This window comes from Salvia hispanica, chromosome 4 (genome assembly GCF_023119035.1).
Source record: "Salvia hispanica cultivar TCC Black 2014 chromosome 4, UniMelb_Shisp_WGS_1.0, whole genome shotgun sequence".
NCBI classification, from domain to species: domain Eukaryota; kingdom Viridiplantae; phylum Streptophyta; class Magnoliopsida; order Lamiales; family Lamiaceae; genus Salvia; species Salvia hispanica.
Window position 1 is genome coordinate 25,316,570 of NC_062968.1, and position 23,046 is coordinate 25,339,615.

The following is a 23,046-nucleotide window of genomic DNA, read 5'->3' on the forward strand; positions in this document are numbered from 1 at the left end:
ACTAATAGAAAAATAGTTCATGCAAATGGGGGAGTACTGGAATTCAAATCAATCTCATATTTCACACTATTTGAGTATTGGTGGTAGAAGATTCATTTCATGCACCGGATTATGAACCATCAAAGAATTTTATGTCTCTCATTCACCTTCTACAAATTGGTCATATTTCTGCACTTTGCGTTTATTTTTTATATATTTTCTAGCCCCTTTTCTCGAAAAACTGGCCAACATTGATGTTGGTGTATGCCAATACCCTCACCTCTTCCGATTCATACTTCTTGTAACCTTCATTTGACACACATACTATATTTGGGTTGATTTTATTTTAAGATTCAAGATAATCTATGAAGTACGTATCATAGCTATACTGAATTTGGGTAACATTTATCCTAGGAAAGAGGAACAAATATGTTACTATGGAGGTTTAGTAGGAAAATTACATAGTACCAAACCTAGTATTACTCTACCTTTTTATTGCATGTAATAGGCTCCCTATAATGTCTAAGAGTAGGACGATTAATACTTTTTCATTGTTTTATTATTTCACTATAATCCATTCTTGTCAAAATCATAATAATTAGGTTGCCCACCAAGTCCATTTTTACCATGGTGTACGCTTGGTGAAAAATCACGTACCTTACTTAAAAAGAAGAAGAAGACGAAGAAAACTCTAGAGAGCAAATGACCATGATTTGTTCCGGTGATTAATTAAAAACCAGCCGATAAAACAAATTACATTTCAAAAAATAAAATAAATCATATACACGAAGTTTAACACTTGACATTTTTAATCGATGGGTATTTTCTAAAATCAAATTATTATGTCACATAAAAATGTCTCTGAAAATGTAAATTGGAATTCTTTTTGACTCTTTGATTTCAGTTTTCATTTACCTCGATCTTAACATTTAATGCTATTGTTTATGTAACATACGGTAGCTTCGGGTAAAAAAGTTTGAATTCAAATGTAAATTTTTAATTTTGATGTTTCTTTAGTGTGATGATGGAAGAAGTCCAAATTCCAGCCAATTTGAAACCAAATTTAAATTCAAATGAAATGAGTAGCAAGCTAGTTGAGTGGAATAAATTTGTTGAATTGAAACCTCAAGTTCCTCGTGACTCCTCTCTCTATTAATCACCTACGTGAGTGCAAAACTTTAGTAAATTGTGGATTCTAATTTTATATGTGAATTTAATTAAACGAGTGAAGTACTCTTTAAGACATATTTAGTGCGTATTAAATAAAATACGTAAAGGTATATTTTTAGGTCCTTATATAGTAAACATAAAATAAGATATGTAGTGATGGTTAGGGAACTGATTCAGAACCTCTCTCTCTTGTAGGCCAAATCAATTTCGATTTAGTTACTCTCAACTTGAGCATATCAATGTTCGCAGTTAAGTTTGCCTACTACCCACGGAATATCAATCATAATCTATATCCACACATATATATATATAAAAAGAATGGGAAATTTTTAGGAGTACCATCCGAAGTGGTTTAGGCAGAAAACTTGAAAGTATATGGTAAATATGTCTATTGGGCGAAAGAAAACGAAGACAAAATTTTAGGACAAGATGGCTGTCTACTAAGAGACAATAGCTTCCCAAATCAAGATTGAAATCTCTATAAATACCATTACAAATTCTATGAAGAATATTAATTTAATATTTTTTTTATGTTAGAAAGTTCTAAAATAATTGAGTCATTTATATTTTTGATAAATAGTAACTCTCTCATTTACATTATTCTCTCTACATTTTCTTACTTTATTCACCATTCATTTAACACACTATTCTTAAATTTTATGGCGAAAAGAAATGTCTCAATAAAATAGTAAAGTAAGTGGCAGAATAAGGTAGATAAAAATCTTATCTACATTATTCACTCCCTTATTTTACTTTTTCCCTACTTTAACTATTTATTATCATTTTTGTAAAATGAGTGTAGAAAATAGAATGACTCGATTACTGTGGAACGGAGAGAGTAGGTTAGAATGGAGAAGAAGAAGATGAGAAATATTTATAATTGGGTCAAGTTCTGGTTTGGGCTATAATAATACTCAGTATTAATTCTTTTGGGCTAAAAAGCAGAAGCATTATTTTTACCCAACTCCATTTTAAATTATACGGGCTGCAGTAAATAATTAAAAGGAAGGCCCAATAAAAATTTATTTAATTATTTGGGCTAAAAATGAAAGAGGGTCATATGGCTCATATACTAATCCTTCTAATTTATTGGTATTTGTAGTATATATTTTAATAATTAAATACTTTTAATTCAATAAATTAAATATATTAATTTATTAAATATTTTTTTATTCCTCTTTAGTTTATTGCAATTATTTTTAGATTATATTTAATATAAATTTTTAATTATATTTGATATTCAAGCTATATAAAATGTTTAAATTATTAAAATATATAGTTAAAATTGACTTAGACTTTGATTTATTCTATTAATATATATTGTTGTTCAAGACTTTTATTCATCATTTTCTAAGAAAATAGAGAGTTAGTTATTTTATTTGTCCTTTTAAATTTATCTTCTTCTCTTAGAGTTCATTAGTTTTTTTTTTTTTTTAATTATATAATTACCTTCTAAGATAAGTGATACGCTCGAAATTTGCACTGTTTTAATATCATTGTTTGGTCCGTTTTGAGTATCAAAGTTGCATTGCATGTCCATTTTTTGCATATGTTATTTATTTTGATATTTTGACGTGTTCAGTGAGAAATGTGCAAAATATAGCCCAAAAAGGACAGAAAAATGTCGAAATCTGGAAGTTGGAGGAGAGCTCGAAAACTTTCCCAACGGTCCGCTGTGCTTGTTCGTGCGTAGCAGTCTAGTTAAACATGATGCCCGAAGCCCTGAACGAGATGTGTCTTCTCTGGCACCACGCAGACACCGACAAGGCCTTCACAGGAAGAAGTCCGGTAGGAGCAGGCTCCAGATAGTGACGACGGGAGACAATGAGGCCAATGATGAGATGTATCTCCGAGTAGTAGTAGTAGCACCCGATAGTCAAGGCGTGACACGAGACATGAATGCGAGAATCACCCCCACTTCTCTCGTGTCTTCTTCGTTTGTTGGAGTGTTCAGCCATTCCATGCCTATCATATGCCTCCTGACGGGCCTTCTGGGGTGCAGCTCTACGATTGCACAAAAGTTTTGTGTCGAAGATTCTTCAATCACGGTGCTGCAACGCTAGTGAAAAACCGACTGAGATTCAACGATACATTGCATTTTCAGCTTCTTTGATGGTAATAACACCAAGAATGTTGGCTGTTTCCCTATTTGTATTGTTGGTAACACGTGGATGTATTCATTAAATTGATTTTCCATTGTTAGTGGTTGCATTTCTAGTCAATGTAAGTTGATATTGGAATTGAAACATCAATCATGAGTAAATTTTTTCGTGTTTCGGAGGATTTATCCAGGTTTGTTTTTAATGCACTCGTCAAATGTCATTCTTTTATCTGTCTCTCGTATTTATTCATCTTTAACTGATAATAAACCAATTAGTTTGACCTTTTTCTATTTTACTAATTTAATGAAAGTATTTCTTGGCAAATTAATTAAGCTATATTTACATGTGTTCTGGTATTTTTTGAGGGAATGTGTTTTGGCAAATTTTGTTATTGTTAATGCAATTTCAAATAGAGGACATTTACTTAAAATTTTAATAATATTCACTTACTGAAAGAAAAAAATACTATTGAAAATATAGATTATTAATTGGAGATACTTACCATTTGAATCATAAAAATTTAGTTAATATTTCGTCCCGTGCGGATCAAAACTGAAACTAATATGACAAAATCACATGACATAATAACAATACAATATAGTATCATATTTGTTGTTATATATGTCAATATATGATTTTGTTGTCATATTATATTAATTTCGATGTTAACATTATAAGAAAAATTGTGATGTTATTAAATATTCCCTCCATACGTAGTAATAAAGTCATTTTATCATTTTGGTACGTTCCATAGTAATAGAGTCATTTCTCTTTTTAGTAAAAGTCAACACATTTTTCCACACCTACTTTAGGGTGTCCACTATAGTTGGCCGGGCCAAGCCACAAAATCGTGGCGGGGTCACCAACGCCCATGTTTTACACTATGGTGGACATGCCTAAGCCATCAAATAATTTATTTTTTTATTTGTGTATATTTTAATTAAAAATAGGCATATTTAAAGAATTTGTGTAGGAATGGGGTAAAAAAATGAGTATATTTAGAGAATTAAGAAAAAAAAATTGAAAATAGGGAGAGCCGCAGCTCGTGGCCGCTGCAATAGGAGAGCCGCGGCCGGGCCACGCGAGTGGCGCTCTCGTGGGCACCCCCCCCCCCGCCACAAACGCCCATGTTTCGCACTAATAGGGAGCCGCGGCCGGGCCACGCCCGAGCCACGAGCCGCGACTCTCCTATAGTGGATGCTCTTCTACTTTTTTCTATCTTCATCCTTCTACCTTTTTCATTTTTCACTTTATTCTCCCTTTGCTTAATTCACCTAATACAATTTTTCTTAATTCCCGTGCTGAAAAGAAACTCCTCCATCATGGGGGGAGTATCAAAACTTATTTGATAGGCTAAATATAACTAAAAATTATGATTTAAAATTAAAAGTGTATGGACAAGGTATAATGACTATACTACCCATCATAATCTCCGTATTTAGCTTTAGGCAAGTCAAAACGACCGGTGCATTATAGTAAACGCGGATATAGGGCAAATCTCACATTCCTAGCTCGTATATAAATTACGCATGATTTCCTTTTCCCAATAACACTGCTGCGCTTTCTGCTTTTGGTTTTCTTCAATCGGAAAAAACTCTACTACCCTTCCCGGAGGAGCCGCCTTAGAACCGCCGCCCATGGCTTTCTCCTCCGACCGCCAGTCTCTCATCCCGTCCTATCTCTACAGCTCCTCTTTCACCTCCAAACCCCTAAATCTCCATAAAATGGCATCGCCTTCCTCTACGCCGGCGGCGGCGGCTTCCTCTCCCAGCGGCGGATTCATGATTCAGGCGCCGAGCGAGCCAGGGAAGATCGAGATGTATTCTTCTCAGTTCTACGCCGCCTGTACGGTTGGTGGAATTCTCAGCTGCGGCCTTACTCACATGGCTGTCACTCCTCTCGATCTCGTCAAATGTAATATGCAGGTATAGATCTGTTCTTCCTAGCTTCGTTTTACTTCATTGTTGTTCCGATTGTGTCGTATATCTTGCAGAAGATGTATTTGACTATGTGTATTCTCGTTGCTGACGAATCCTTTTGCCATTTACTTGTGTTGACTAGTTTGTTGATTAGATCTATGTGCTCTCTGTTTTTATTTATGATCGTTGCTGTTGTTGTAATCTAAATTCAAGGTTTGTTGAAACTGTTGATGAATCAACCACGCCTAGTTTCATGATCTAGAACCCGCTTCTTATCTATTGATGTTACTATGTTCGACTCTGTGTTTTCTCATCTGAATCATGATGATAATTGAACTATATAAGTTGATTTTGTTAGATCAGAAACATGTGATGTTTATTGAAATCAGACATGTTAATAACTCATTTGATTTCTGATCCATTTATAGCAAACCACATTCTATGGTATCTTCGTGAAGATTTGAGTGTCAGACACTCCGGAATTTTGTGGATGTTTACCAAATATGATGAATTCTGAAATCAGAAACACGAGTAGCTCATTTGTTTTTCATCATTTTATTTAATGAAGAATATTCTCTGATATTTTGATGAAGATATATCATACAGAATTTTGTGTTTGAGTATGATGGAAGGAAAGTGATTGATCTTGCAAAATAAATAACAGGAAAAGTGTCTGCTGATAGGTTGGTGATGGGGCATTAGGCAGCCCGAACTCAAGTCTAAACTAAGTCTATGTTGTTTATGTTGCCAGATTGATCCCGCCAAGTACAAGAGCATCTCATCAGGTTTTGGAGTGCTACTAAAGGAGCAGGGAGTTAAAGGTTTCTTCAGGGGCTGGGTACCTACTCTCCTAGGTTACAGCGCTCAGGGTGCATGCAAGTTTGGATTCTATGAATTCTTTAAGAAGTACTATTCCGACCTTGCTGGACCAGAAAATGCAGCTAAGTACAAGACTCTCATCTATCTTGCTGGCTCTGCATCTGCTGAGTTGATTGCCGATGTTGCCCTTTGCCCTATGGAAGCTGTGAAGGTTCGGGTTCAGACTCAGCCTGGATTTGCTAGAGGTCTGTCTGATGGATTTCCCAAGTTTGTGAGATCCGAAGGAGCTCTAGGGTATGTTAGATAACTTATGCTTTTGTTTTGACCTATAGCTTGATATGAAGTTATGTTAGTCATAATTTGTCAACCCTTGCAGACTGTACAAGGGCCTGGTTCCTCTCTGGGGGCGTCAAATTCCATGTAAGTTCTGGACCTCTTATTTATTTCTTCTGCTGGTACTTTATCTGTTATTATAAACATTGTTTGATAGGGTGCTACTAGGAATAAGTAAGTCTTTCGTAAAGATGGTAAACTGCTTTCTACAAGAACAGTGTGATCATTCACCCTTTATTATGTGCTTTGTGTGTAAGTGGTGATTGGTATTAGGGTGACACACTCACTTTGTGCATCCCAGGCTGGATGTCCTTAAATTGAAGGAAAAAAACATGTTCTTGTTGACCATCATAGACTGGATTTGTTGCCTGTCAACTGATTTGGTCTATACATATACCAGTTCGTGTCATCTTCATCCCTATTCTGCTTCGTGTAAGAAATTTCATCTCACCTGACAGCTAATGTTTTAACCTGCAGACACAATGATGAAGTTTGCGTCCTTCGAGACTATTGTGGAGATGATCTACAAGCATGCTATCCCCACACCTAAAAACGAATGCAGCAAGCCCCTCCAGCTTGGTGTGAGTTTCGGTGGTGGATACATTGCTGGTGTGTTATGTGCCATTGTATCACATCCAGCTGACAACCTCGTCTCTTTCCTCAACAATGCCAAGGGTGCAACTGTTGGTGATGTAAGTGTTCTTGTTTCCTGTGATTTTTCCACTCAACAAAACATTTAAGCTGTCATTTATGTGTTTCATTCCCTTATATTCTTGTTTGTTATTTTGTTTCTAAAGGCTGTAAAGAAGATAGGGGTCGTGGGTCTATTCACCCGAGGACTTCCTCTTCGTATTGTCATGATTGGAACTCTCACCGGAGCCCAGTGGGGTATCTATGATGCTTTCAAAGTTTTTGTTGGCCTGTAAGTATATTTTCGGTGCTGTTACATTATGACCCAACTAACTCCCCACATTCGTCGCTGACATTTGTTTTTCAAAACTTTCAGGCCAACGACCGGTGGGGCTGCTCCTGCAGCCGAGCCTATTAAGGCGTAGAACAAGTTACATAAATTCATCATAAAATTGAACTTTGCTCGCCATCAAGACATCGGGAGTATTCTTTCGGGTTTATTGAACTTTCGACGGTTTTTTTTTTTCTAATGCTTTTGGCTGATTGGAGTACTTTGCATATTTGCAAACTTGTAGAACTAGATGCCGCAATAGGATTTGTGAAAGTGCCTCCCTGCAAAATTTAAAATAATCGGCAAAATGTATGGAGGGTTCAAACTTAGCCACTGCAACCTTATATTTTTTCCTGAGACAAATAACTATAAGATGATCCTCATCACTGAGAATACGAGTTTTTGATTGTTTTATTTTGTTTGTTATTTGTGATTTCATAATTGGTGGGCATTTTTGGGCATTTTATAGTTATCATAGTTACAGCCTTTTTATTTGATTATTGGGCATTTTTTACGGTAGTTCTCATTTAAAACGATTTGCGAATTTCAAGTCATTATTTAAAAATGATTAAAGCTGTTGGCTAAACCGCCTACTCACATAATAGTGAGGATCAATAGTAAAATTTCAATTTGAAAAATCCTTTTTTTTTTTTTCCTTTTTCATTCCTTTACAAGGAAAAATGAATAATGGCAATGCCAATTGGATTGGCGTGCAACAGCGCCTTCGAAAATGGCATGAATCAGAGATGGATTGATTGTTGATTTTTGGGATGGATTAAGACGTTCCGTGTTTGAAACACCCAATTGGATTGGCGTGATCAATCTATTGAACATGCCATTTGATTTTGCGTGATTCCCATTGGCAAACTTTTTTCCTAAATTCGACTAGAAGGCCAAGTAACAACAAAGTTCAGATAGATATGTATAAAGACAATTTAAGTTCATTCAATAGAAAACACAGGAATATGATGGTACCTTACTTTTCCTTCTACCTTTATGTATTTATTTATGTGTACGTAACCAATACTTACCCCATCCCACATACTTCTTTCCAAACCAAAAGTTTCAATATCTTTCACAATCCGAAGTCGGAGTCGAAGTCTTCATCATTTTTGGCTTCGGAAGAGGAGTCCGATCCGAGGTTTGGTAAGTTGATAGAGTCCCCCGTGTAGTCGAGGGGAGAGTCGTCCAAGAACTCGTTGTCATACGCATACACCATCTCGGTGTAATCTAGATCAGGGAGTTCGAGGAGGTCCAGCTCGGGTGCTGCTCCAGTCATCGCGAGATTGTCGGACATCCTCGGTGCAAGATCTTGCCCTTTCTTTCTTGCCTCAATGATCTGCAATATTATGCAAAGTTACCATTTTTTATATCGAACATGAATGTGAATCATCCATGCATATGCAAATCTTTGCTTACATATCTTCCGTCTTCGACGTTCTGGTAGACGAGAATGAAGTCGTTGGTTACCAAACCATGCGCGTGCACAAATTCCCCTAAGAAGATTTGCCACCACATTATATAGATTTAAGGAGCAAACAAACTTGAAGGAAGCAAATGATGCAAGTTGGTTAGAGGTGTTCATACCGGTGTACTCGAGCACATACATCCGACTGCTGTTGTTCGGCCAGAATCTGTGTCGGATGATGTCATAAACCAAGTGAAAAAAAGACGCAAATAAACTTGAAAATGAGACAATCCTTTGTGTTTCAATGCCATAAATCACGCGAAAATGGTTTGCTTGACTTGATATGACAAGTTAAGATATTGTGTAAGATTTAATGACTATGCTTTAAGCTAATAGGGATCTTTTTCTTGAGAGAAAGCAAATACAGTGGAATAATTAGGCAATTTTGGCAGCCTACTTATACAAACCATGAAAACACCAGTTTCCTGTTTGATTCATTTTCTTTTCCTATGTTCTTCAAACATCTAGGATCTCAACAAGAATTTAAAGAACTACAGCCTTACAAGTATATATGTTGGATGAGAAAATAAGTTGTTTACGAGAATATGTTCGATTCTAACCTGTACTTGAACCACCACTCGTGAATTCCATCCATGTCAAGCATGCTAATCGCAATTCCTTCTTTGGATTGAAGGATAGGAAGATATTTCTCAGCTTCTTTCTGAAATTTGTGAACTAGTTAATCAAATGTCGAATAACATTTACTTGGATAATGTAACAATACAAATTAGAGGAGAAACAATGCATGAAGCCGTTACACTGTGAGACGACTAGGATTTAATCGATTAGTGCGCATAACGTAACAACGAGCAAGATTAAAGCTACGGACCTTTGGAAGGATCATCCTTCTCAGGACGCCTACGTCGCTGTTCCTTAGCTGCTTATTGAAAAGATACGCAAGTTTTGAGACATCAATTTCCTGAAAACATTAGAAAACAATCCAAACTGTCTTAATGTAACAAATCTACAAGAATTAACTAACTACATATAATTAAGTGCGTATAGATAGGTTAACAACCGTTGTAATGAGGATCGAAAAACAGATGCATCATTACTCCAGGATCGGAAAATAGATGCATCTATTACTTGTTAACAGAAAGATTCGATGATTGCATATATACACATACAAACATATTATTGTATTAATCAAGATCTTGTTAACCTAAGTTATACCATATATAGTAAAGATATTGGACAAAGAGGCATAGAAATAGGCCTATAAAATCATGGAAAACTCGACAAAAACCAGTCCAGACCATGTGAGACCTTCCCGCAAGCATTTACTAGTTCTAGTGACGCATATATATAAGCATTAGTTCGAACCGTCAGTTAAAATTTACATGTATTTTAGTGGCATATATACACATAAATTTTAACTAATGTACAAGTGTATGTTAGGTATGCTGAGATGTTATGCTTGAATATATAGACCGGCGAATATTCGACTTTTATAAACTAGATAAATGGTACGTATGGCGCATGTTCAATAATATATGTCAATAATTGATAAAAGAAATCATAATTTTAAGGAACTTTAGATACAAAGGATTCTTATTTTTTTTTACCAAAACAAACATGTCTAGATAGTATCTAAATATGAATATATATATAGTATCAAATTATTAAATTATAAGTAATGATATTTTAGACCTATAAAAAAAATTGAAATATACACATTTTCATGATAATAATTAGAATAGATATTTAGCAATGCATATGTAGGTTCACCTTTAATTAATGTACACGCATACGTTAAATCTATTAACATGTCATCAAGGCAAATGAATCTGCAAGCGCCTACTAGGTGTAGGGATATAAAGGATAATATTGTACACATATATAAGATCTAGGATAATATTGTACACGCAAATAAGATCTATTGACGTGTGATCTACAAACAAGGCCGACAAATCTAGAAAATTTACTATATCTATTGGTGTATATATAGCTAATGTACGAGCGTACATAAGATCTACTGACTTGTGATCTACAAACAACAAGACCGACAAATCTACAAAAATTTATTACGTGTATTGACGTATATACTGGTTAACTATGTAAACGCATAGGATGATTAGATCTAGATCCACCGACATGTGATGCACAAACAACCAGGCCGACAAATCCACAATCATTTACAAAAACATGACGTTGATATAAGTAATTCTAAACTAATGTACAAGCATACCCTAGATTTTCTTAAGTCATGTGATCCACAAACAACAAGGCCAAAACACTAACGAACATTTACTACATCTAGTGACATATATACAGTCAACTTTTAACTAATGTACAAATACAATCATACGCTAGATCTACTGCCGTTTCGCGCACGAATGTCAATGCCGACACATTTGAACACTTTTTTATTAGATCTAGTGATGCATATATAGATTTGCTTTCAGAGACCAAACAATCATATGCTAGATTTGATGACGTGAGCCACCAAATATTCGAACTTCTACTAGATTTAGGGATGCATATATAAGTTTACATATTGTTATTCTACAAACATATAGTGCATTTTATCTGTTGATGTGTCATACACAAACTACAAGGCTGGCAAATCCGCAAACATTGACTAGACCTAGCTAGAGGCGTACATAATTGGATAATGTCCATTGTAGCATGAATCCAGTTACTCCAACGGTCGTTCGTTATTAACCACCAGAGTTCGTTATAATAAAAATTATGTTTAGACACACATACACAATAAAGACATAATTAAAACACCCGACTATTATCACATCCATGGCATGCTATTAACATTCTACATAAATTATCACGTTCTTCTTAAGCTAATCAATATCTGGAAACTTTACCCTTCATGCTTGAATTAACATGCACTAATAGTAACTCAGATTAACACATTAATTAGAAACATACACATAAACATAGTAATTTTATGTGTCTACTGAATTACATAGCATGCTTTGTTCTTGACTAGCTGGCCATTTGTTTTTATCTATACCTGCATTAAATAAAATGACTCAGCTATTCAAATTAACATGTTTTTATCAAGGCAGGACATCGATGTAATATATAATTTTAAAATAGTATACACATGTACTATAGTCTATACATAATTTAAATTTTCAAAACCAATAACTTTTAATCCATTTGTTTTATAATTTTTCAGTTACAAAATCAGCCATAAATAAATTAGGAAAAGTCCAGCCTTCACCGTCTTGTGTAGACAAAGTGCAAAAAAAGTGGTTAGCTAACAAACGAAAACATTTACAAATTTCTGTGCTCCCAACCAAAATAGATCCAAAATTTGTAAATTTTGAAAAATTAAATTCACTTTTTTGTCTCATAATTTAATTCAAAGCTAATTTATTCCAAAGTTGAACGCGACGGGTAAATTTGTAGATCAATTGAAAATCATCCCTTATTCATTCTTTATATTTTTTTAAAACAGTTGTTAAAATTTGGGTGCAAAATTGTGGTTTCAACGATCCATGTTGATGTTATTGTTATTGTTTAAATCACATAAAAATACGGGAGAAAATTGGCTGCGTTTTGTTTTTCATTTCCTGTTATGGAGAATTGAGTCTGTAAAGATGAACATTAGTAAACCAAGAAAAAATCACCCCATAATGGTAAAAAAAAAAAAAAAGGGTTTAAAAAAACTCACACGTGCGACAGGCAGAGGCGGCACGTGCACTCCGGGCATGGCGAGGCCCTGGAGGCTGGCCCGCCTGGCCCGCACCATTCTGGGCCCTCTCTGCACCGGGCCCGCCAAAAGATCAGCCCGGCGGCCTCGGCCTCGGCCCCGGCCCCTCCTGCTTCCTCCCTCAGCCGCATTGCCGTTTCTCTCCATGAAAATCTCCTTTTTTGCCTTTGTAGAGAGAGAGAGAGAGAGAGAGAGGGAATGGTGAAGGAGAGTTGGGGAGGTGGGGATCTTATAAAGGCAGGAAATGTTCTAAATTTAGCAAGGATGACACTTGTGCAAGCTTCATTCATGGTGAAATTTCAAGATTTGATTTTTAACCACAGTTGAGAGTTGGAGTTATTAAAGAGAGTGACGAATGGAAATGGGGTGGGGGGAGAGGAGGAGGTCCAGGTGTTGATAAAGCTCTGATGAATTCAATGGCGTTACTTTGCTTCTCTCTGGTTATAATTGAGACACAAAAAGATTGAAGATTAGACATTAGAGCTCTTTCTCTCTTGTTGATATAGCATCATCACTGCATTTCTCTCGGGCATGCACCACCGTCAGCTGTGTGGTTGCCACGTCCACAACACCTCTACACCATACATCACCTGAATATTATTTTATTCTTTTTTCACTCACATCTTCTTACACAAATTATTAAAATACTACTACTTAGTACTGCTACAACTCTAAAGTCAAAGTACTAAGAAAGTGATGTCACCCAAAGTATTCAACAAACATGTGTGTACATTACTTTATTCTAATGGAGTGATTCATAATCTTGACAGTTACTAGTGGTAGTGAGCTACTGCACAGTGCAGGACAGGGTTTATTTAGATTTAATAGTTAATTCTCCATTTTAGCATTTTGGTATAGCTATGGAAATACTATATAAAAAAATGTGGAAAATAGGCATTTTTAAGTATGACACCTTTCTTATACTCTCTCCGTCCACAAAAAATAGATAAGATTGTGAATGATACAGATTTTATTTTAATGTATAATTGGTAAAGTAAGAGATGGGAAAAGTAAGAGAGAGTGAAGGAAAATGTAGTAAAATGAGTGTTAATGGATTATGAAATCCACATTTAGAATGATGTGTAGGGTTAATATTGGTCCACTTTTAATTACTACTCCTATGATTTGCACGAAATTGCACTTTTTATATAAAAATGTGGAAATAGTAGTAATTAATTTTAACTACTATGCCCGTACATTACATGATTTGCACGAAATTATAAATTCATACTATAACGATATAAACGATGATTTTATAAGAATTACTGTAGGTTGATGTTATATTTTAATCTGTCGTAATCATGGTTATTATATAGGAATATTAAAGTAAAAATGAGTATAGCATTTCCATAGTTATGAGTATAGTAGAAGAAAGTTAGAGTCTGAATATGTGAATTGTTGGGCTGCGCAATACAATAGGCCCAACTCAATTGATGAGCTGAGAACTAATCTAAGCCCATAAATTTCTGTTAGTACTACTTTTTTCATTCGATTATTGCGAAACAAGCTAACACTCTCGCATTCAATCCGCTATATTTGTTGAGCTACTGTTGGAGTTGCTGTGCTCACGAGCGGGAATTCGAGGTAATGTTGTATTGATTTGAGTCTGTATTACGATTTATGAAACCATTTGTGTTGCGTGTGATGAATGATGATAGGCTCTGAGTTTGGAGCTTATGATCGTTAGCTTCCATCAGTAAATGCTATCATTTGCAGGATTCGTATCACTCGTGATTTGTGTATTTGTAATTTACTATGAGATTCGCTCAATTTCATGGAAGTTATTCGTAAATGCTCAATTTTCAGTCGTTATTTGCAGGATTCGTATCACTCGTTATTTAGCTGTATATAATTTGTTCAGAATTTTAGCAATTTTCCGGTTAAGTTGATTATTTTGTGCGCTACTTCATATTATCTTTTGATACCTTGCAATGCTGTGGCATGTGTTAATAGATTGAAGGCATCAGGTTGAGGATATATCCTAGTTTTATGATGCAGTCTATGAAGGTTATGAGATACTCCACTACATTAAATGCTAGTATAGTAAACATGAAAGAAATCACCCTAAAATCGTATGTGGTGTGCTGATTAGAATGAAAAGTAGTAGTAGTAGTAGTAGTAGTTTTACTTTTCTTATTTTATGTTGGAAATATAATGGTGTCATTTGATATCTTAAGAAGAGATCAAATTCTGGTGACCTTATAAGACTTTGAGATGAAGTTATGGGAAATGGAATTATAGGATACTAGTACTAGAAGATCATAGGGCAGTAGTTTACAGTAACTTCACACACCTGCTCTTTTGCTGTGGCTGCTAGCTCTTTGTGGAAAGTAAACAGATGTAGTGTTCTTGTATCAACTCCTTTTTTTCTATTCAGTAATAGTTTCTGGAATCCTTTATGCTCTAGTGAATTGTGATTGGGTTATTGGTATGTCTCTTGACCAAAGAAGAACACACTCAATGATGATGGCTATTGAGTCTGCCAATCACTATCAAATCTACTTTCCTCCTTCATTACTAGCATTGCATTTCATCCTTTCCTCTGTCGTTTTGTTAATCCCTCTGTTAGAATTGCCTTGAATTTTACCATGGTTGAGTTGTCCTTGATGCTATAACATGGTTCAAATTTGTCTTACAAAGAAAATATTGGGAGAGGGGGTGGGAGTGACAACATCTCCAACCTGTTTTGAGTTGGTGGTGGTGTCTTGCTGGATGCAACCATTTGATGACTGTGTTGATGAATTTTGTTGGTATTTGATATTACAGGTGCCTGATGCTAAGGTTTGTTTTTTAATGGGTTGTGTGATGATATTCATGTGCATATTTGTTTCAACAATGCTTCAAATATTTTAGACACCCTGCAGTTGGCCAAGCAATTAAGCAAGCTGCACAGGGGTATCTGTCACGCTCCAGTTTTGATGTTATGCGTCTTTGGAGTGAGCTTTTATGATAATTGATGGCTGATTGCCCATGCCCAGAAATGGCTCCAACAACTCTATGGTGTGCCAATACACTACTTCTTCTTCCAGTTCACTTACAAGATCAGCTTTGACTTCTTGTTTGAGGCATCCAGAATACTTGAATATGAAGGCCAAGATGATTAGTTTTTAAATGTTGTCAAAAGTGGGTTGGCAGCGAAATGGAACTTGATGTTATTGTTTGCAGGGATTATTGATATCATGGATTTAAATGAAGATGTGTAGGTTTTGCAGTGCAAATTGTAATTCATTTGTCATCGCCTGGCCACACAGCTTAATTTTGGGGGGCCGCAGCGCGCTTGTGTCTGGCCATGCATTAGCTACTTAAGGGGGTTCTCACGATGCTCAAGTATGTTGTGGTATCAATATTTATATTAAATCAGAAGTTTTGTTTAGGTGTGGCCTCATCAGTATGATATAAGGGTGGGTTCCTTATGTTGAGCCATAGATATAAAGTAGTTTTTGAGCTAATTACTTTAGGATGGGTTTTCTTCATAAAACATGATGTTTCTAATGCAATTGACATGACATGATCTGTTGTTCTTTGTAACTATTGCGTTAAGATCATGTTTTTCCAATAGATTGGATGAAAGCTCTCTTTGACAAAATTAAATTTCTTTGCAGCATGGATGTAGACAGTATAGGAGCAATTTCCCATTATGTTGACACTTGATTACCCATATGGGCTGTGCTATTGCAATAGTTCTGCATTTATTTGCCTGCAAACTATCTTTGAACACTAATTGCTACTGCTTTACCTCTGCAGAACTCTTCTTGGTGATGGAGGCAAAAATTGAATCCTTAAATTTACTCATTACTCATTAGCTGCTGATAATCGCAGGAACAAACTACATATCATATCTTCAGCTTGTATTGTGTTTCTAGTGCTATTTGGTAATATTCCATTTTTTTTATGTCTATGTGTTTTCTCCATCACCTCGACATGGAGTTTTTCTTGCGCGCAACTCTATATGTAGTTTTAGTTGAGGCTGTGCGTTAGATACGTAGGTTGGGGGTGGCTGCTACGGATGGACCATTGCACAAAATCCATGGTTGGATGGTCCTCAACCTATGTGGCTTTAGTGTCTTGGACATGTTGCAGCGCACAGGCTATAATCGTTTTATGCCAATTATATCGAACTTTGTTGTTCAATGTGATGCTCTTTCTTGATCATTCGCTAGGAGGGCATGAATTGCAGTGAGGATAGGATTTATTTGAATTATATAGAGTTTGATTTTCTAGTATTAGGGGGAGTAACGGTTGGAATTATTGTAGTTTGTGATCCTAAAGATTATATATGCAGTTGTTTATGTGACATTCTATGCTCAAAATTGGAGCAGGGAAGCCGTCAATTCCAGAACCGAACCAGTAGAGCCAGTATGCTGATTTCAGCTCAGCCCGTGAGCCCGGTTTCAGGCCACACAGTTCTAAGAGCATCCGCAGCGGTTGAAAAAAACTCGTCCGTCCGTCCTGGCCAGCGGCAAGGACGAGGTTGTCCGCTGATGGGAGCTGTCCGTCCATGCCGCTGAGCACCCTTACGTGACGCTCTCTGATTGGCCAATGGCTTATATTCAATTTTTTTATTTTTTATTTTTAAAAAAATCAAAATTAATTAAAAAAATATTTTTAAATAATAAAAAAATATTTTCCCACTTCCCAAAAAATTATATCCGTTTTCTACCCACTTTTAATTTATTTTTCAATTTTTTTTCGTAAATTTTATTTTTTAGGATTTTAATTATGTAATTTTTTTTAGTGTATTTTTTATAATGTAAAAATGTTTTTAGTAATTGGAGTATTTAAATTGAATAATAGAATGGTGAGACCCTTGAGCTTGTCCTTAGCTAAAAGCACGGATGTGGGTGTTGTGCTCTTAGCTAAGGACAAGGAGTAAAAGTGGGTCCGAGTCTACCTCCGTGCTCTTAGCTAAGAGCACAGATGAGGATGCTATAATGCAACCAGTCCCTAAATTGAATGCGTCAAATTAACCTCGGCTGAATTCTCCTTTTGGTCCTGGTGAGTAATGCTATATATATGAATTTGTCATGTTCCTCATCGCAAAAATATGAAGATGATTTTATAAGAAATACAAATTGAAAATTTAGATAAATGATTTGAATATGTAGCCTAGTAGAATGAACGTACTACATCGAAATGGTTTGGCATTTAGGTTCTTGGCTGTGAGCTCAGATTGCGACACTATACGGTTGGTTGGTCACATGTGGGGAGCAATTCTCGCAAATGATGGCCTCTATTTATCATCATTATTTTTAGATGCCTTTCTTTTCTCAATTATTTTCTTCTTGTAATCACATGCACCACTAATTTAGTCTTTTATTTTGAATAAATTGCCAAAATAATTCAAAGTTTGGTCGATTTATAGTTAATTTAGTTACTCCTAATTTTGGTGTTTTTTTCATTTGTCTTATTGATTTGGATTTAAGTATAGTCTAATACTTACTAGTTGTATTTCATATTTTTTGAACTGTATACAATTACGCATTAAAAGTACGGATTTAAACTTTTACCCTCATTAGTGTCATTCACAATATGAATTGATAATGTGAAAAAGATCCATGGTCACTGTTGGTAAAATCACACAATAGAAATAGATTATAAAATAAATATTAGGTAATAACTAAAAAAACATTGATGGAAACTTAAACCAACTAATCCAAGTCAAATACATCAAATTATGGATTAATGATTTTCTTATTTTTAATTCCCATGCTAGACAAGTTTTGCCAGCCCATAAACCTCCCACTCACCTTTTTTCTCTATTTTAAATCAAGTACTGCTAATAATATACTCGTATTTTGTATGAAAAGTGTCATGCACCTCCCCAGTTTCTTTGTTCGTTTAAAATAATGGCCCCATAATTGTATTTCGTGTAGACTTCAAACTCTTATTTGTTGCATACACGTGTATAATTATGCTTAAATAACTCCTAAATTTCATTTTGTTTGACAATTTTCGCACCATATTTCGTCCCAATTAAATTAAATAAAGCATTACTACGATTAGGTTGTAAAATTCATATGATTCCAACGTCCAGCACCTTTATTATTTCCAACATGGCAGCTACTTAATTATCTTGCCGCATTACATAGTTAAATTAGTTATTTGCCAATTACATTTTTTTTCAATTGTCGCATAATCTCAAATTTAGAAAAAATTGTGCTGATGTGACTGATAGAAACAAAACATTTAGATAATTTTAATACATCTACTTAGTCAAATCGTTTGTTTTTATATATGTATCTAGCTAGAATTTTATGCCACTGAGGCAATTAAATATACTACAATTAAAATTATAATATGGAGTAACTAATATTTTTAAAAATTCTAATATTGATCAAAACTTAAAATTTTTGCCAATAATTGATTTTTATTTCGAATAATAGATCTCAAAATCCTTCAAATCAATAATAAATGCTTATTCAATCATTCAATATTTCGACCCTGCCCAAAAAAAAATACTCCCTCCGTTCCAGATTAATAGTCACTTTTTGTTATAAAAGTCCGTCCCAGTTTAAGAGTCACTTTTAGAATTTTACATATTTGGTCATAGAATTTTACCCCATTCTTCATCAAAATTACATAAAAATGTCATTATCTACATTAAAATAAATCAAAATAAAAATCAAAAGTCAAAAGAGACCCACCTTCAATCCACTCTACCATCCCACTTCATTTATTATACACTCTACCATCTCACTTTATTTATTACACACTTCAACTCTTTCTTAAAATCCGAGCCATAATAATAAATGACTCCTAATGTGGGACGGAGGGAGTATTAAACAAACAAAACAATACTGAGACCTCGGAAAAAATGGGTGACACACAAAAAAAAAATCAGAAGAAAAAAGCATACACCACACGACACGCGCTCGCGTACGAAAAATATCGGCACTCGCGCGGCGATTGAAGGAGATCCCCCACATGGGAGTGTCTGGGCGCGTGCGAAACAACAACGTTATCGCCAAAGTGGAAAATGGAGTTCCCAATTCCATGAGGACGTTTTGGCAGAGGGGATTGCACATCGAAACCAGAGAAAAGAAGACACATGCCCTTTCTACGGTCAAGATTCCATCTTCCTTCCATGCCAGCCGTTCATCTACCTAACCATAGTTAAGCTCCCCCCTTCTCCCTTTCTTTTGTCTGATGATGAGCTGAGAGAGTGTTGTTTCAGCTTTACCCCTTCAACATGACTGAATGGGGTTAGAGAGAGAGAGATGGAGATGAGGATAGATTTTTTTTGCTCTACAAACTCAATTAATTGCTGGATCTAGGTTTTCCTTTTTTCAGTTCCAATTCATTTTGGATCCTTTTGTTACATAAATCGATTAATTGGGGAAGTTTTTTTTCCAATCGGCAGTTGGATTTGGTGTTGAAGATCTTGCTCTATCGAGATTTTTTACCTTTTGATTTTTTTTTTTCTCTCTGTTCAACTTAGTAATCATCACCTTTTGATTTTTGGATGATGATGGTGATAAGTGAGCTCAGAATAATCTCTCTTTCCATTATCTTATAGTTTTTCAACTCTATTCCCCTTTTCAACCTCCCAAAACAGTTGATTTCTTCAATTTCCTCTTTCTCAGCTTCTCAGATCTGTTTGTTGCTGTGAGATTCCACCTTCCTATCCGCCGAATCACCGCCAATTTCAGATCCGAAAAATTAGGGTTCTTCATCGAAAAAATCAGAGGATGTGTCTGTTTCAGTTTCAGAGCGTGATGAATTACTTCCCGGAGGAAGTGCTCGAACACGTGTTCGATTTCCTGACCTCCCACCGCGACCGGAATGCGGTGTCGCTGGTGTGCAAATCGTGGTACAGCGTGGAGCGATTCAGCCGCGAGAAGGTGTTCATCGGCAACTGCTACGCCGTGAATCCGGAGCGGTTGATTGCTAGGTTTCCGCGGCTCCGATCGTTGACACTGAAAGGGAAGCCTCATTTCGCGGATTTCAATCTGGTGCCTGAGGGCTGGGGCGGCCACGTGTACCCTTGGATCGAGGCGATGGCCAAGAGCGGAATCAATCTAGAGGAGCTGAGGTTGAAGAGGATGGTGGTGTCGGATGAGAGCCTCGAGCTGCTTGCGAAATCTTTCCCCAATTTCAAGTCTTTGGTTTTGGTCAGCTGTGAAGGGTTCACTACCGATGGTCTTGCTGCCATTGCATCTAATTGCAGGTGTGATTTTTGGTTTTCATGAATTCGATTAACTTCTTTATTCCCTTTCGGCTGTGTGGTAGTTGACTTGCTATTTTGTGCTATCGGGGGAAATTTGGTATTTTTTGGATTAAATTAAATTGTGAGCTTTCATGGTATACAGTTGTTTTCTTGCTGGTTTGAGCAATTGGAACAAGCTGGGCTTGAGTTATTTCTTTTCATGCTGAACTTGTAGTTAGTTGTTCTGTTATGCTTATGGTGATTTTGGTTTGGTGTGGAATATGAATATGGTCATGATCATGGTACTAGTATAATTACAATCAAGTTCTTGGCTTTTATGGTATAAGTTACTGTACTTGTTTAGTGTGGAATATAAATATGGTCATGATTGTGGATAGTTAGTATGATTTCAATCAAGTTCTTGGTTTTTATGCTCTGGAGTATTTTTCTTGCTGCTTTGAGCAATTGGAATTTGTGGGCCTGAGTTTTTTTATGCTGAACTTTGTAGTTGATCTGTTATGCTGTTGGTGATTTTGGCATGGAATAAATTTTGTGACGATTGTGGATGGTACGAGTTTGAATCTCTTTCTTAATAAGAATCACAATTTTGTCAATTGAAGGTTTGTGGTGGATTAGATTTGTGGTCATAGGAGTGTTTGCTTTGAGTGGTCCAATCCATAAAATCGTAATGTCCATTTACATTTATGGTATGGTTAGTTTTGGACTTGTTTAATCCTTCAAAAACTCGATCTTATCACACTAAACTAACACCTCGTGTAATATGTGGAGTCAGGTTTTTAGTTGTTTATACACTCAAGTTGTTCCTCTGTTAGTTCGAGGATATTGCTTCTCGGTTGTTGATGACTCAATCTTTCACGACAGGTTTCTCAGGGAGCTCGATCTGCAGGAAAATGAAGTTGATGATCGCAAGGGCCAGTGGCTCAAGTGTTTTCCCGAGAGCTGTACCTCTTTGGTCTCGTTAAATTTTGCATGCCTCAAGGGAGAGGTTAACGTTGCTGCTCTCGAGAGACTGGTTGCAAGATGTCCCAACCTTAGGAGTCTAAGACTGAACCACACAGTGCCTCTGGAGGTTCTGCCGAAGATTTTGGTGCGAGCTCCTCAGTTGAGTGATTTGGGCACTGGCTCCTTCACCCATGATCCGGACTCGGAGACTTATGTCAAACTGACAAATGCTATGAAGAATTGTCATTCAATTAGAAGCTTGTCAGGGTTTCTGGATGTTAATGGACGCTGCTTGCCTGCCATCTACCCAATCTGCACCAATTTGACCTCGTTGAACTTGAGTTACGCCCCTGGAATCTTCAGTAATGAGCTTATAAAGCTAATCTGTCACTGCAAGAAAATAGAGCGGCTCTGGGTTTGTTTTCCAATTCCTGTTGAGCTTGTTTCGTTGTAGCTACTTGTTTCTCTTTTCTTTCCCTGTGATTAATTGAGGTTGGACTTTAACTACACAGATTTTAGATACCATTGGAGATAAAGGACTTGGTGTCGTGGCCAACACATGCAAGGAGCTACAGGAGTTGAGAGTCTTCCCATCTGACCTCTATGGCGTGGGAAATACAGCTGTAACGGAAGAAGGGCTCGTTGCTATATCAGCTGGATGCCCGAAACTGAACTCAATCTTGTACTTCTGTCAGCAGATGACCAATGCTGCCCTCATCACAGTAGCCAAAAACTGCCCTAACTTCATACGTTTCCGGTTGTGCACCCTTAACCCAATTGTACCAGATGCTGCAACCAACCAACCACTCGATGAAGGTTTTGGGGCGATTGTCCAGTCATGCAAGCGCCTGACACGGCTATCAGTCTCAGGCCTTCTGACGGATCAAGTCTTTCTTTACATAGGCATGTATGCTGAGCAGCTTGAAATGCTCTCTATCGCGTTTGCTGGTGACAGCGATAAAGGGATGCTCTACGTGCTCAACGGGTGCAAGAAACTGAAGAAGCTAGAGATCAGAGACAGCCCGTTTGGTAACATGGCACTTTTATCGGACATGGGGAAGTATGAAACAATGCGATCCCTTTGGATGTCCTCATGCGAAGTGACCCTCGGAGGATGCAAGACTCTGGCTGAGAAGATGCCGCGGCTCAATGTTGAGATAATCAACGAGGCTGGTGAGGGGGACGGTGAGGCCACCTATGATGATAGGCATAGAGTCGAGAAGATGTACTTGTACCGGACGCTTGTCGGGCCTCGGAAGGATGCCCCGGATTTTGTTTGGACGTTGTAAATGCAGCAGCCGGAGCTGTTGGCTCGTATGTATTATTTAGCTCTAGGTTGTTAATTTAGACCCCACCTGTTTATGCATTTGCTAGTTCACTGATGGCTTATTGTTGTTATATATGGAGGGGGATATTCATTTGACTTCAAACTATGTATCTTGCTTTCGCTTATATCCACTACTTCTCACCTCAATATCTCTCTCTCTATTTATACACTTGCTTGTATCCT

At 36.5% G+C, this 23,046-nt stretch overlaps 3 protein-coding genes and 1 long non-coding RNA gene across 5 annotated transcripts; 3 read left to right on the forward strand and 1 right to left on the reverse strand.

The window, feature by feature from the left end:
- Positions 1-4,794: 4,794 nt before the first annotated feature.
- Positions 4,795-7,697, forward strand: LOC125222689 (mitochondrial phosphate carrier protein 3, mitochondrial). The gene is made up of 6 exons (XM_048125444.1): positions 4,795-5,176; positions 5,922-6,283; positions 6,366-6,409; positions 6,800-7,014; positions 7,120-7,244; positions 7,329-7,697. The coding sequence occupies exons 1-6, from the start codon at positions 4,889-4,891 to the stop codon at positions 7,375-7,377; spliced, it is 1,083 nt and encodes a 360-aa protein (XP_047981401.1). The 5' UTR covers positions 4,795-4,888; the 3' UTR covers positions 7,378-7,697.
- LOC125222690 (B3 domain-containing transcription factor FUS3-like) lies at positions 7,449-12,680 on the reverse strand. The gene is made up of 6 exons (XM_048125445.1): positions 12,389-12,680; positions 9,581-9,670; positions 9,312-9,412; positions 8,871-8,917; positions 8,703-8,779; positions 7,449-8,622 (listed from the first exon to the last, which is right to left on the reverse strand). Exons 1-6 carry the CDS (start codon positions 12,572-12,574, stop codon positions 8,359-8,361), a joined length of 765 nt encoding a protein of 254 aa, XP_047981402.1. The 5' UTR covers positions 12,575-12,680; the 3' UTR covers positions 7,449-8,358.
- Positions 12,681-13,920: 1,240 nt separating this feature from the next.
- LOC125185420 lies at positions 13,921-17,002 on the forward strand. 2 transcript variants are annotated; one of them, XR_007170131.1, is made up of 3 exons: positions 13,921-14,011; positions 15,194-16,299; positions 16,747-17,002. It is a non-coding gene; the product is annotated as an uncharacterized LOC125185420 (long non-coding RNA). The 2 variants fall into 2 exon arrangements; XR_007170132.1 differs by lacking the exon at positions 13,921-14,011 and having other exon boundaries at positions 14,792-15,754; positions 16,247-16,299.
- A 2,462-nt stretch (positions 17,003-19,464) lies between these two features.
- LOC125218227 (protein AUXIN SIGNALING F-BOX 2-like) lies at positions 19,465-23,010 on the forward strand. The gene is made up of 3 exons (XM_048119861.1): positions 19,465-20,594; positions 21,456-21,951; positions 22,049-23,010. Exons 1-3 carry the CDS (start codon positions 20,116-20,118, stop codon positions 22,823-22,825), a joined length of 1,752 nt encoding a protein of 583 aa, XP_047975818.1. The 5' UTR covers positions 19,465-20,115; the 3' UTR covers positions 22,826-23,010.
- Positions 23,011-23,046: the final 36 nt, after the last annotated feature.